The 14,256-nt window shown below is 45.4% G+C and overlaps 1 protein-coding gene across 3 annotated transcripts in view; it reads right to left on the bottom strand.

Moving 5' to 3' along the window:
- Positions 1-14,256, bottom strand: part of LOC126545211 (isobutyryl-CoA dehydrogenase, mitochondrial-like) — a 149,041-nt gene that overhangs the window by 115,648 nt on the left and 19,137 nt on the right. For all 3 annotated transcript variants that reach the window (XM_050192974.3, XM_050192973.3, XM_055078300.2), the window contains exons 3-4: positions 12,726-12,895; positions 9,113-9,222 (exon numbers count right to left, since the gene is read on the bottom strand). In XM_050192974.3, the coding sequence (XP_050048931.1) occupies positions 9,113-9,222; positions 12,726-12,895 (280 nt within the window). The remainder of the gene's footprint in view (positions 1-9,112; positions 9,223-12,725; positions 12,896-14,256) is intronic.

Below are 14,256 nucleotides of genomic sequence, written 5' to 3'. Positions count from 1 at the left end.
GCCTATTACGTTGCTCGTTGGCGAATGCCTTGGCTTCGTGGAACTCCTCGACTCTTCGTCTTTGGTTGACGTCGCCGGAGACTATTTTGATGTCGACTCTGGCCAACCGTCTTCGATGTCCGCGCTTGGGGAAACGTCCAGGGATGCATTCTCGAATGCCATCGCCGATACCCTCACACCTGCCGAACGCGCCGACCTTCTTGATCTCCTGCACAAATTTAGAAATTCATTCGACGTTTCACAACCTCACCTGGGCCGCACGTCGGAAGTGCAGCACTACATTGACACCGGTTCACATCAGCCGTTACGTCAACGACCGTACCGCGTTTCTGCCGAAGAGCGTCGTGTCATTACCACCCAAGTCGAAGATATGCTGCGCCGTGATGTTATTCAACCTTCGCACAGTCCCTGGGCATCTCCTGTCGTTCTCGTTCGCAAGAAGGACGCGTCTATTCGCTTTTGCGTCGACTACCATCGGTTAAATAAGGTAACGCGCAAAGACGTCTATCCTTTGCCGCGCATCGACGACGCCCTCGACAGTCTTCAGGGAGCAGAATTCTTCTCGTCCCTTGACTTGCGTTCAGGGTACTGGCAGGTCCCGATGGCTGCTGCCGATCGCCAGAAAACCGCATTCATTACACCTGACGGCTTATATGAATTTAAGGTGATGCCTTTCGGGCTTTGTAACGCCCCTGCCACCTTTGAACGACTCATGGACAACACGCTGCGTGGCCTCAAGTGGTCTATATGTCTGTGTTACCTCGACGATGTCGTGGTTTTCTCGCCTGATTTTCCTACTCACCTGCTCCGCCTCAGACAAGTTTTGACCTGTCTCACGAACGCTGGCCTTCAACTCAACCTCAAGAAGTGCCGCTTCGCCACGCGAGAGCTTACCATATTAGGCCACGTTGTGTCCAAGCATGGCGTTCTACCCGATCCTGCAAAACTTCGAGCAGTCGCTGAATTTCCGAAGCCTCAGATCAAAGAACTTCGAAGCTTCGTGGGCCTATGCTCATATTTCCGGCGCTTTGTTCGAAATTTCGCATCGATCATGGCGCCATTGACTCAGCTTCTACGCGGTGACGCCGCCCTCTCCTGCTGGTCCCCTGCATGTGACTCCGCCTTTGCGACGCTGCGTCGTCTTCTCATCTCCCCACCTATTCTTCGCCATTTCGACCCGTCAGCTGCGACTGAAGTACATACAGATGCCAGCGGGGTCGGTCTCGGCGCCGTCCTCGCCCAACGAAAGCCGGGCTACCCCGAATACGTAGTCGCCTATGCGAGTCGCAGGCTGACGAAGCCTGAGGCCAATTACAGCGTGACCGAAAAAGAGTGCTTCGCTTTAGTATGGGCACTTGGCAAGTTCCGACCATATCTGTACGGGCGCCCATTCGACTTGGTCACAGATCACCATGCGCTTTGTTGGCTCGCCAACTTGAAAGATCCCACTGGCCGCCTAGCCCGTCGGGCACTACGCATCCAGGAGTACGATATTCGCGTCGTATACCGCAGCGGACGCACACACTCCGACGCAGACGCCTTGTCTCGTTCACCTTTACCTCCAGACTCGGCCTGCAGAACAACTTCCGCACATTCCGTGTCATCTCTCGACATGGACTCCTTTGTCACCGCACAACGTCGTGACCCGTGGATCGCTTCTCTTTTCGACTATCTTTCTGGATCATCGACCATCCCTGTATCCCGAACCCTCCGACGCCAAGCAGTTCATTTTGCCATTCGTGACCAGCTGCTGCACCGACGCAATTACACTCCTGAAGGTCGTCGGTGGCTTCTGGTGGTTCCCCGCAGCTTAAGGTCTCAAATATGTGCCGCTTTCCACAACGATCCGCAGTGTGGCCACGCCGGAGTCTTCAAGACGTACGAACGAGTTCGCCACCGCTACTACTGGCGTGGCATGTACAATTTTGTACACAAGTTTATTCGGTGCTGCCTTGACTGTCAACGCCGCAAATCGCCGCCTTTACGCCCGTCTGGTGCCTTGCAGCCGCTCCCGTGCCCTGCCGCACCCTTCGATCGCGTCGGCATCGACCTATACGGCCCGCTTCCTATGACGCCAGACGGCAATCGGTGGATTGTAGTTGCTGTTGACCATTTGACACGCTACGCCGAAACTGCTGCTTTACCAAGTGCTACAGCGTGGGATGTAGCCTCTTTCGTCTTACATCGCTTCGTGCTTCGACACGGCGCACCTCGAGAACTCCTCAGCGATCGAGGTCGCGCCTTCCTCTCCGAAGTCGTCGAAAGTTTGCTTTCGGAATGCCACATTATTCATCGGACAAGCACGGCATGCCATCCACAGACTAACGGGCTCACAGAGCGATTTAACCGCACACTTGGTGATATGCTCTCTATGTACGTGGCATCTGATCATGGTAACTGGGACCGCATCCTTCCATTCATCACGTTCGCGTACAACACCGCGATCCAGGCCACTACGGGATTTTCACCTTTCTTCCTCCTGTATGGCCGCGAGCCCACGCATACCATCGACACGCTCCTTCCATACCGTCCTGACGCCTCCGAGTGTCTACCTGTGTCCGACGTCACCCGACAAGCCGCAGAATGCCGCCAGCTAGCGCGCTCCTTTACGGCAGAGCAACAGCAGCGCCAGAAAGAAAACCGCATCGACACGCGTCCAAACACCACCTACGCTCCAGGCGTTCTTGTGTGGTTGTCGGTCCCTTTCCAAACGCCGGGGCTTTCCTCGAAACTCGTCCCAAAATTCGAAGGGCCTTACCGAGTCTTGGAACAAACGTCCCCGGTGAATTTTCTCATTGAGCCCCTGTCACTACCTGAAGACTTGCGCCGGCGTGGACGTGACATTGTCCACGTCTCGCGTCTCAAGCCCTACCACGACCCTCTACCTCCCGATTCTTAAGGCGCCAGGATGGCTCTTTTTGTCCGGGGGGAGATTGTGAAGAAGACGCGCCTCGCGGCACAGCCGCATCGCCAACACGCGGCTCGTCTCCGCTCGCGCTGTTGATTGCTGGCGTCCGTTTGGACAGTGCTTCGGGCTGCCTCGCCGTTCCCGGTCGCTGTGCCTTCGCATTAGGCGCCACCAATAAACCTTTTCACAGAGGGATCAGATTGAAAGCGAGATTGTCGAAGCGTTCCACACAAAAAATATGCTGACAAATGTATCAGCACACCATCTGTCTCGTTGGTTTCAGAAGAAGTCAATTTTCTGGAATATGCCTTTTAAGAAGATTCCCTTTGGTAGTATAAAGTTTTCTTGTTTTTGTTTTTAGTTTTTGTTTGTCGTAGGTGTTTCGTGCTGTGAGTGCCGCCAAGCGTTAGTTTTTTTTCACCAGGTCCCACTCTTTCCATAGTCACGTTTGTAAATTCACTAGTCACCGTCACCCCCACTTTCCATGGTCGTTTTCATTAAGCCATATTTTGAGCCTTCATTCCTTCATGATGTCATTTCCACATTTGTTGATTGGTGTGATATTCCCCGTTTGTTATGTTGTTTTTCCTTTTTTGCTTCGTCAAATGATTTTATGTCCTCATCTTCGCCTCTACACTGGTTATTTGTTAAGTGCCCCATCTGTTTCCTTCACATAATCGCAGTCTCTTCCTGCTTTTCGATTTTCTTTTAAAATTTTTTCTCTTCCTCTTTCATGATGCTGTAAGAGTGGCTCATGGCTGTTTTGGTGATCGCTTGTCACAATCTTGGATACACTGTTACTCAGCAGATAATCTTTTCCGTGTTTATGTTTATTGGCACATGTGAGAGTGACAATGCGGACATGTGCACACATTTCCGAATGAATTATGTATGTTGCTTGCTTTCCAGAAATAAATAGTTGGCAGTCTGCGCTCATAGTGTGGTGAGTGTTTCTTTCTTGTGTCCTCGTTTTTTCGCCATATATAAGAAATGTCTAAAGCTATGAACCAACTAGCCTGCCAGAACGTCCTACTAAAACACACAACACCAACAACATGATGACAGTATACCACCAGACAATAGAGCACCACCAAAATCAATACAGAGGCGAAACCAGAAGTGGTAGAAGTGACGAAAAACACAGTTGCAGCACCACTAGTTCACACGACCATCATTTCAGCCACCCCCCGAGCAAAGCTGTGAAACTGAAGTATGTCTAAGAATGTAGGCTCCACTGTTGTATGCACGGGAAAGCCTGTATATGGTGACTTTGGATTAGAATCGTCCTCGGAGAGCCAGGACACCTTGAAGGCATGCCTGGCCAGCACTGTTCCATCTGTCACATTAATAATTTCCTATTAAAACAGCACGTAAAGAGCTGTTTTAACTTTATTATTCCCATGACGACACAGCGCTCATTAGAAAACTCCCATAGACGGTGGTGCCAAATTTCCCTCTAGGTAATAGTGAGAAACTCTACGGTCTAAAGAGAACACCTTCCGCATGGTGTACTTGTTCACCACATGCTTGTGACAGAAAAAGGAAATTGAAAAAAAAGAAAGAATCTGGGGTTTCACATGTCAAAACCTCTATATGATTATGAGGCACAATGTGGTGGGGGGCTACGGATTAGTTTTTGACCACCTGGTGTTCCCTAACTGCACCCACTGCCCGGTATGAGCCACCACTATGTTTGCTTGAATGGGGAGCTCATTATTTAATAAACGTCGGGGGAGGTGCCAAGAGCACGGCACATTTCCACTAGCAGAGGCACAGAGTTAGTATACTAACTCTAGAAGAAAAGCTGAGAGAAAAAGTGGCAACCGCAAAGGCTAGATTCTTGTATGCTACAAATATTCAAAATAAGATGCAAAAACAAGTATTTACACATAGCACGTATGTAGAGAAAATGTGTAAAGTCCATTGTGTACACTTTTCAGAAAGATCCCATAAATTTTTATGTAAAATTTACGGTGCCTGAAGGAGCGCTCGCAGTCTTCGTGTGCACCGCCCAATCTAAGAGGCCATATGTGAAAGAATGCGCTTGCAGGTGTCTGAGCTAGGTGACTCTGCCATACTGAGGGAGGCTTGGAATTGCGTTCATTGTGGGTCTTGTCTGAATCACATCTCCCCATCTGCGCCTGCACAGAGCAGCGACATGGCAGTGCTCTTGCAGTTACCAATTTCAATGCATGGACGCTATCGGGAGTTTTCTCTCTAGAATTTGATATGTTAGACAGTTTTAGTTTAATGTTAGCATAATAGCGGGATTAAGGGAAATAGCGTTAACGGTCCGCAAATGAACTTTGGAGAAAGCGAGTCTTGGTATAGCATGATAGCGCAGTTTACGTGTGAGCCACTATTAGATTACATTGAATTTCACATACATAGTGAACCTAAGTGATTCTATCTATTCATCAACTTTTGCGTATGCATCCAAAAAGTGCGATAGCACAATGAAAGCTGTAAGCGCAGTGCATTTGTCATTTTCATGTCTGCCAATCCGTGGGGAAATTCATGCAAGCAATACAAGCTGTCGACCATGGCCTCCGAGAGCTCCCAATCTCAGAGGCCATATGCCGACGTGCCTATCTCCCAACTTAGCCAATAGGTGGCGCTACCATCCTGGAAGTTCCTGATGCTATGCCTCGACGTGTACAAAAAGAAAAGCAATCTAGAAAACTGTGCAAGGTTATCTATGATACTCTGTTGTCAAAGGCCCAAGAATAAGCAAAAGCTGTTTTTACAGCCATTGGCAATGAAGTGAATTCTACAAAAGCAATGCCAAATTCAGTTTGAAGCAGGCGGCCGGGACCGCCACCATGTTTAAAGTAAACTACATAAACCACACAAAGAGGCTAACATTAAATCTGAGAAATAGCATGAGCATGTTAAACGTAGTGGCCACACACTGCTGTGTATGGTGGCGCATTTGTTAATTTCGGTGTTTTAGCTTTTAATGAGGCTGGAAAATTAAGTTTTGCTAGTCATGACACTTAAAATGCACCCCTTATCCACCGAATGTGAAGTCGCAGTCATGTACAGCTCTTTTAGAACTTTGAAACATTTTAGAATGGTCTTATGACACTCCGGAATTAGGACACTTGCCTAAGTAATTTCCTACAAAGCCTGTAATTAACTGACAGTCTCAACAGTTGCATGCATCATGTGTAAGACACTCCCCATTCTGTCAAAATTTAAACTTTATGACACATTCAGTTCCTTCTGGACATTGGCCAAAGTTCCTGCATCGTTCATAATAAATGCTAGTACAACTCTGGAACACCTGCATAAGTAATCTGCTATAAAAGCATTAATAAACCTCGCACTTTAGTTTTCAGTACACGTCACCCACAAAAAAGCCTTTATTATGTGCAGATATAGAATTGCCCTCATTTTTTGTTCTTTCAGGGCAGGGAATTGAACCACACACTTCAAAATTTGCCTGCATGTCACCTCTTGCATGCCCCCTATGCCATCTATATATAACCTCGTTGAATGAGCTTACTTTTTCAGGGCCCAACGAAAATTGATATATAACCTTCTTGAGCTTTTTGTACGAAAAGGCCACATGTGGATACATATACTTGGATGGCGGCTACGACTCTACAACTCCCACAGGTTGCAGGAGAGTTTGGCACTGGTCCAAAACATTCACTTACAGTCTGCTTGTCTCTCTTCATATCTGAGCTGTGGTTAAACAGTTTGAGGACACGGCATGTGGCACCGCGTATTAACTGCAGGCTAGGTTGCACATCACGCTGCTTATATTTGGCTGCACTTTCTGCGCCCTTTAGGGAATGCAGATTTTGTCCTAGAGTGGAATGCACAGAGCTCTTAGATACGTACAGAAAAAAAAGTTGTTTGGCACTTAATTAATAGAGGAGATGTGTGTCTCCCGCCTTCAGTTCAGGACCATCAAATTGGAAGCGTGCTAAGCTGAGTGGCTAATTTAAATAGTAATTTTAATTGTTTTATTGTGAATTGACTCTTGATAGCTGTCCTAGATGCTCTTTTTGCTACTTTATGGCGAATCACTTTTCTATGTCATTCTTATTTCAAGCACACATACACAACAAAAAACTACCTTATAGTTTTCATTTCTTTGTATAAATAATACCGGCAAAAAGGCACACATAAAAAGAAGTTCTTGGCAGATTTGCAAATCTTGATCATTTTTCACATCTCCTGAAGGAATCAGACAGCAACAATAGCTGTGTGAAATGGCCATGCAAGGGGCCATGGTTCAGTTTGCACAATGATTCTGTGCACAGAGCCATCTACGTGCCCAACACTTTTGCATGAGCCACCCACCTTTCCTTCATGTTGGGGCAGGCGGACTGCAGTAAAAGGTAATGTTAAGGTTTGCACGGGCCCAGCAGCATACGTTAATTATCCAATTCACATTGTGTGAAACATTGAGACCTACTGCACATAATTTCACACTTGTGATCACTGTTGCTGTTTTACACTTCCAGCAAATCTGGATTTTTGAAAATTTACAGAGGCTTGTGCAAATTGTTTTTGCTTTATTACATTGTTTTATATGTTGCTGAACTTACAAAGATGAACATGCTTAAGAAGAAATGATGCGCCAGACTCATTCTTGGAAGCAAGCAACTAGACAGGGTGACTTGCACAGGCTTCCACAAAACACACAATAAATCATAGACTGCACAAGTGGGCAAAATTACTTCGTTCAGTACATGAGCTGCCACTACTATGCCATGATATTGCAGTTTGGCTTCCTAACACTTTCATGTAGTCAAAAGAACATGTGGCACCTGTTAGCAACAACTTAGTCCAACTCTGCAACATTTTGGGGATGCAGATTCCAGGGCACTGAATCAAATGGACATTCTTCTTTTAATCTATCTGGACTACTTTTAATCGTCCCCCTTTGATGATATGCTGCCAGCTTTGTCCAAAGTGACAGATTAAACTCCCAAGGTTTTAAGTGCCGAAACCATGACCTGAATATACGGCACGCTGTGGTGGTGGACTCAAGATTAATTCCCACCACCCGGTGTTCTTGAACGTACATCCAATGCATGGTACACAAGTCCTTGTAAGAATTTGTCTCCATCATAATGCAGCTAGAATCAAACCCTGTGATCAGCAGCACAATGCCATAGCTACTGAGCTTCATTAAAACTTCTTTCTGGGCGAGTTGGTGCATACTTGACATAAAAATTGTTACAGCGCAAACACAGATTCTCGGCAAGAGTGCCGACGTAACGGCGCACGTCAGTTTGGAAGCGTTCCACATACACAAATATGGCAGCAAGTGCGTAAGCACCCCTTCTGTATCGCTCTTTGCTGCAGAGCTTCATTTTTTGGAAGCGACTGCTTACTGATTTGATTGTATGTTAGTATCCCTCGCCTTTTTCTAGTGTTTTTCTAGTTTTTTTCTCGTTCTCTTGTTTTTTCTGCGCCTGATTCCGTTGACTGCTGGCACGTTCGTTCATCGATGCGCAATGTCATTTTCCCCGACTGTATCACTCCCTTCCCCCTTCACTTCTGCCTTTCACCTTATATAAGGTATCCGTCTTCCGTCAATAAAATTTAGTTGACAGTCAGCGCTTGTGTCCCGTCCTTGATACTTTGTGGTTGCATGTGTTTGCACTGTAACAATTTTTATGTCAAGCTACTGAGCTACCTGTCTGAAGTGACAATGCATGCTAGACCATAACAGTGATGCTCACAGCACCAATATTGGTTTGTATTCACAGCCAAAGACTTGCCTTTACAGAAATCTTCTGGCATGATCACATTAGGAAAACTGTTTGAGAAAGGTTCATAAAGCATGTTGTGGCATAAAAGTGCAGTAATAGCAGTCAACCACTTCACAATTCAAAAAGCAACCAAGTAATTTCACGCATTTCATGGTAAGAGTAACGAGTGCTAGAATAATAGCAATAATTCATCACCAAGTACAGCCAACACCAACAACAGGGTCTTTGATAGCAACCTTTTGCTGAAGGGCATAATGGAACACTACCAGTAAGATTACCTGTTATTTGTTTACTTCCACTAAAATGGCACGCAAGGTGCTTCCCTGTCTTACCTGTGTGTACGCATGGCCTTATTCACAGAAATGATGAGGCATCCTTATCAGGCAACACTGCATTACCTTCAGACTACAGCAACGCGCAGAATAAAGGCGAGCGCTTGCTAGCGGTGTAGTTGTCCCCAAGAAATTACCTGGCTCTGTCAGGCAGTATGATGCAAACTTCTCCATTGTGCACAACTCGGGAAGCCACTTCAGCTTCTGATCCTGACTCCCAAAAGCATCAATCATCCACAGTGCCATGCTGAAAAAAATTGGCAAGTTAATGCACACAGGAAAATGTTGCCCTGCCTTAGAGAGCATTTGCTTACACACCACCATCATTTTCCATATCCTGCTGCAACTTGCATAAGCAAGTGTTATTTTACAATATCTACACATTGCTAACTGTGCTGCATGAGTGTACTGCTTGCTGTTGCCTTTGAAATATACATTTGCCAACACAAATCTTGTGTCACGAATGCTAAGAACCCTGCCCAAACAGTCAGACTGTGCAATAGCTGAGACGTCACTGTTTAATGTGTTGGTTCTTAGCGTCACATTGCTTCAGTAGCATGAGCTCAATCTACAGTGGTGTCGATAGACACAAGCATTGTATTAGCCTCTAGCAAGGACTTGCTGTAAAGTTGCTTTGGCAGTGGTTCAATGTTTTTTTTTTTTTGGCTGCAGTGTGCCAACTGACACCAAGCGTGCTGCAGCTAGAAGACGCAGCATGCAATAAGAAATGCAGTCACACATTCCATGCACTGCCTACACCAGCAATTGTGTTGTTCAGGATGCATTACACACTGCTATGACTGCAGCACATGACTCCATAGTTTACATGTTGATGTGTGCAGTCATGCAAGAATGCATACTCTACAACTTAATCTGTGCTGCAGCAAGTGCACATCACATTTTGCTAAAGATGAGAGGCGACCCTTTGTGCAAATACAACTGCATTTACAGGTTTATGCAGTAGTCAAAATACCTGCAGGTACACAAGGTGATGTGCGTTTATCTACATTGCCATGTGAAGACAAGAGACAATGAGACCAAGGAAATCATTGAGGAAAGAGTTTCTAACAAACTTGCAATAAGTTTATATCCTAATTAAAGGGAAATGGTAATGAAAGTAGACAGAAAGGTAGCTTGTCACCTGCAGGAGCCCAACGCACAAGCTCCAAATGATGCATACAATGCTTGACCAGTTGAGCCAGAGCCCTCCCTCCGTTCACTTTCTTGGGTATTTGTTTGCATGCATTACCCATAGTCCTGGGAGCGCTAGCCAATGCCACTTGCAACCATGGCAGTAGGTGCAAAACATCCTTTCAACTGCAGGTGCCACATAGTACATAATACATGCATGACCTCGAAAAGACGTTAAAAGGGTGTTGAAAAGCTGTTAATCCCTTCTATGCTTTTCTTGGTTTTATATTTTGTCAACAATATTATGTCTGTTGGCATAATATTGTTAGAAAAAATCAAGGCCCTGTGCTCCTCTGATCGTTTTCATCTAGGTAGGGGTCACCAGTCTTCTCACTTTCCTGTGCCCTGTTGTTTCAATAAGGGTCAGTTTGTTATACATGATGTAGCCACGCACAAAGGACACAATGCACTGCATGCCTTTGTTTCCTTTGTGGCACTGCCTCTTCCCTTAATGCAGGTTATGAAATCCATGCAAACGTAGCATGAAGCTACAGAGGAAACCCATTACAGGTTTCTCAGAAAGAAAACCTCGCAGTTGAAGAAAATTTCATCCTGGTCTGGGATTGCCAGACAAATGTTTCTTCAACTGCGAGGTTTTCTTTCTGAGAAACCTGTCTGGGTTTTCTTGGAAGCTGTGCACTACACTCGGGTTGATTACAATTTTTCCCTTTCATGTACTTTCTCTTCCGCAGCACTGATTTGCCTTAATGCAGGTTTCTCAGATCCATTACCTTATTAGATCATCAGCCTATTTATGTCCGCTGCAGGATGAAGATCTCTACTCCTGCTGCAAGCTGCTGGCCATAATTTAATAATGCGCAGAGCATGTGCTCCAACGCATTTTTACTTTTTTGTAAGTTTCCTTGTTATGATCAGGGTCCCCCGAGTCTGTTAGCCTAGATAAACATACCTTTGCAGAGATTTATTCTTGGGCCTCTCATTATCCTGCCAGGCTCTTGAAAATTACCTTAGTCGTCTGCATGTTAATCTTCAGACCTACTGTTACACTTTTGCCACCTAAGGTTCACAAATATTTGTTGCAAGCCACTTCCATCTAAGTGATGAGGACAATCTCTGAGAAAAGGTTTCAAACTGAACTTGTTTGTATATATTACATGACTTCTTGGGAACTGTGCGAGAAATAGGAGAAAACTAGACAAACACGAGCGCTGTTGGAGGTGCTTCACAAAAGCATGCAAATCGAAAGCAGTCCTTGAAGAACCTGGCCAGCTTCCAGGTTTCTGGTAGTAGAATACAGCAACTACTCAGGCACTGCCCCTGAGAAGGGGCTAAGGATCCCACAAGAAGTCCACTGGCAGAACGGAATTGCCGATGGAGTAAGAGTACATGTGTGTTCTGACAATGTCATCTGCAAACCACACGGTGCTGAGATATTCACCATTGATCTTCACTTTTAATCCTTCCACATCTAACAGCTTGAATACCTTTTCTGAGTATGCAGTGAATAGTATCGGAGATATTGTCTCCTTGCCTGACCTGTTTCTTCATCAGAATCCTTCCACTTTTCTTGTGAAGGCTTAGGGTAGCTGTGAAATCTTTATAGATTATTTGCCACAATACTCAGGTATGCTTCCTGCACTCCTTGATTACGCAATGCCTACATTGCTGGTGGTGTCTCTACTGGATAAAGTGCCATCCGAAATCTATGAAAGCCATATGAAGAGCTTGGTTTTACTCTGTAAATTTTTCAATTACTTGATTGATGAGATGTGCGTGATTCATTGTTAAATACCTTTTCCTGAAGCCAGCCTGTTCTCTGGGTTGACTGAAGTGTTGCCTTAATTTTGCTGGAAATTACTTTGGTGAAAGCAGCTACGGAATACTACAGGCAAGATAATGGGCCTAAAATATTTCAATTAATAATGTCTTCTTTCTTATGGATTAGTATAATGTTGGCATTCATCCAAGTCTCTGGTAAACTTGCGGTTCTGAGGCATTACAAATAAAGGGTTGCAAGTGTTTCTACTATAATATCTTTGCTGTTACTTTACTTGCTTGGGCAAATTTCACTCAGCAAGATGCTGACCTGGCCAGCATGTATTGCAGCAGCTTCCCATTCCAACATAACATTTAGACAGACACGTGCCCTAGAAGGTTTGACGCAAGTGCTTAAGGCAATACTGACAGTAGAGCAATATCAGTGCATGTAACTTATGGGCTGGTTACAATAATGGCACAATAAACAAATTAAGCAGGGGTAAGAGTTTGGTAAAAGTCTGCAACCAAGGTGTGTCTTCATTAATAAATCACTCATCAAACTAAGCAAGAAGAACAAGGGGGTGCACTGGTTTGCATAAAATGAAGACCTATTTGCAGAGCCCCAGAATAGTGGCTAGCCGGGCTTGTTGGTACGAACACATACTTTTGCAAAGAGCGCAAATAACGGGACACAGAAAGAGGCACACAACACAGGCGCCCTCCATACATGGCACCTATGTCGTGTGCCTCTTTCTGTGTCCCGTTATTTGCACTGTTTGCAAAATAATTGCACAGCCCAACACAAAGGAATTTCTCTTAACAAAGTAAAAGGCTGCATACTTGTGGATGCTGATGTAAGCAGTCGTACTGACACAACCTTTCGCAAGGGCTTCAAATATCACCGAAGCATCAAGGCGGCTGAGCCCTGACCCTCCATATTCATCTGAAATGTAAATAGCCCCAAAGCCAAGTCCAGCTGCTTTCCTCATTGCATCCACAGGGAAGTGTTCCTGTAGAAGTAGAAACGAAGTTAGCAGTTCCCACTGTATCAGTGAACAGCAATAAGGTCTGACAATTAAGGCAGCATTATGACGTTTAAAACAAACTCAGCCATCAGAATGCTACCACTGCTCCAAGGAATGAAACAGCTTCACCTACAAATCTGTATTTTGTAGTACTTTGTCTAGTCAGATTTTTGTCGTCTGGAGGGTTATCCTACTTTCATTTGTGTGGAAAACTACACTGCTATGACCATATACCGTCATGGCAACTCCTAGATAATACTGGCAATATACTACACTCATGGAGTGAAATGCAGCAATTTAAGAATAATTAATGCACATACTTTCATTCCTGTCTTCTTCAGTTTGTGTGACGTGGGCATAATTCTGGCTCGTACACTCAAAGTCTGCATTGCCTACAATGACCAGATTCATAGCGACATGACATGAAACGCGTGAGTAATTACACATATGGAGTGTCCTACATTAATGCTTACTGGCTGCATATCATTCAATGAGTATTGTACTATGTTTCATATTGTTACGAATGATGTTTATTTACAGGGTGAAATGAGGTCCGAGATGGAAGCTACAGGCCAAGCCCAGCCGGCGCAGAGTACCCCGAGATCATGCGCGCACACTCTACTTCTTTCTCTGCCTCAGTCACGCAGTGCTGCAACATTTTCCCCGGGGGCAGACGAAGCTCGCTGAGCGAGTTAAAGGGACCTGTGATTGTACTGCTTGAGTCTGGCCACGTGAACAACTTGCGTCGCACGTGAACGCCGATTACTTGCCGTCACTTTGGCGACGACATAGTTCACATCACTCAAGCGGCTGAGTATAACGAATGGTCCGGTGTAAGTGGCGAGAAACTTGCAGTACAATCCCTTTTTGTGAACAGGTGTCCACAACCAAACATAATCACCGGGAGTAAAGCTGACGGGGATATGCCGCGCATCATAGCGAATCTTGCTGTTGCCTTGTGAGGACAACGTCCTAAGATGCGCCAGTCGACGTGCTTCCTCAGCATGACACAGAGTTTGGGCGATGGAAGGATCTTCTTGGCACGATAAAGGTAGAATAGTGTCCAGAAAGTTCTGGGGAGCGCGTGCGTACAGCAAAAAGAACGGCGCATATCCAGTAACTTCGTGCTTGGCACTATGTACGCGTACGTTACAAAAGGTAAGACGGTGTCCCAATTCTTGTGGTCAGCAGCGACATACATTGACAATTTTATTTATTTATTTATTTACAGTACACCCTGCAGCGCCGAAGCATTATAGCAGGGGAGTGGGTACAACATGAAGTGACTATCATACAAGAGGGAGGGATGACAAAGGAGCAATGCATCAAGATAAAAATAAGTACAT

This window comes from Dermacentor andersoni, chromosome 10 (genome assembly GCF_023375885.2).
Source record: "Dermacentor andersoni chromosome 10, qqDerAnde1_hic_scaffold, whole genome shotgun sequence".
NCBI lineage: Eukaryota > Metazoa > Arthropoda > Arachnida > Ixodida > Ixodidae > Dermacentor > Dermacentor andersoni.
The sequence above is the reverse complement of the archived record's forward strand: the minus strand, read 5'-3'. Positions and strand labels throughout refer to the sequence as shown.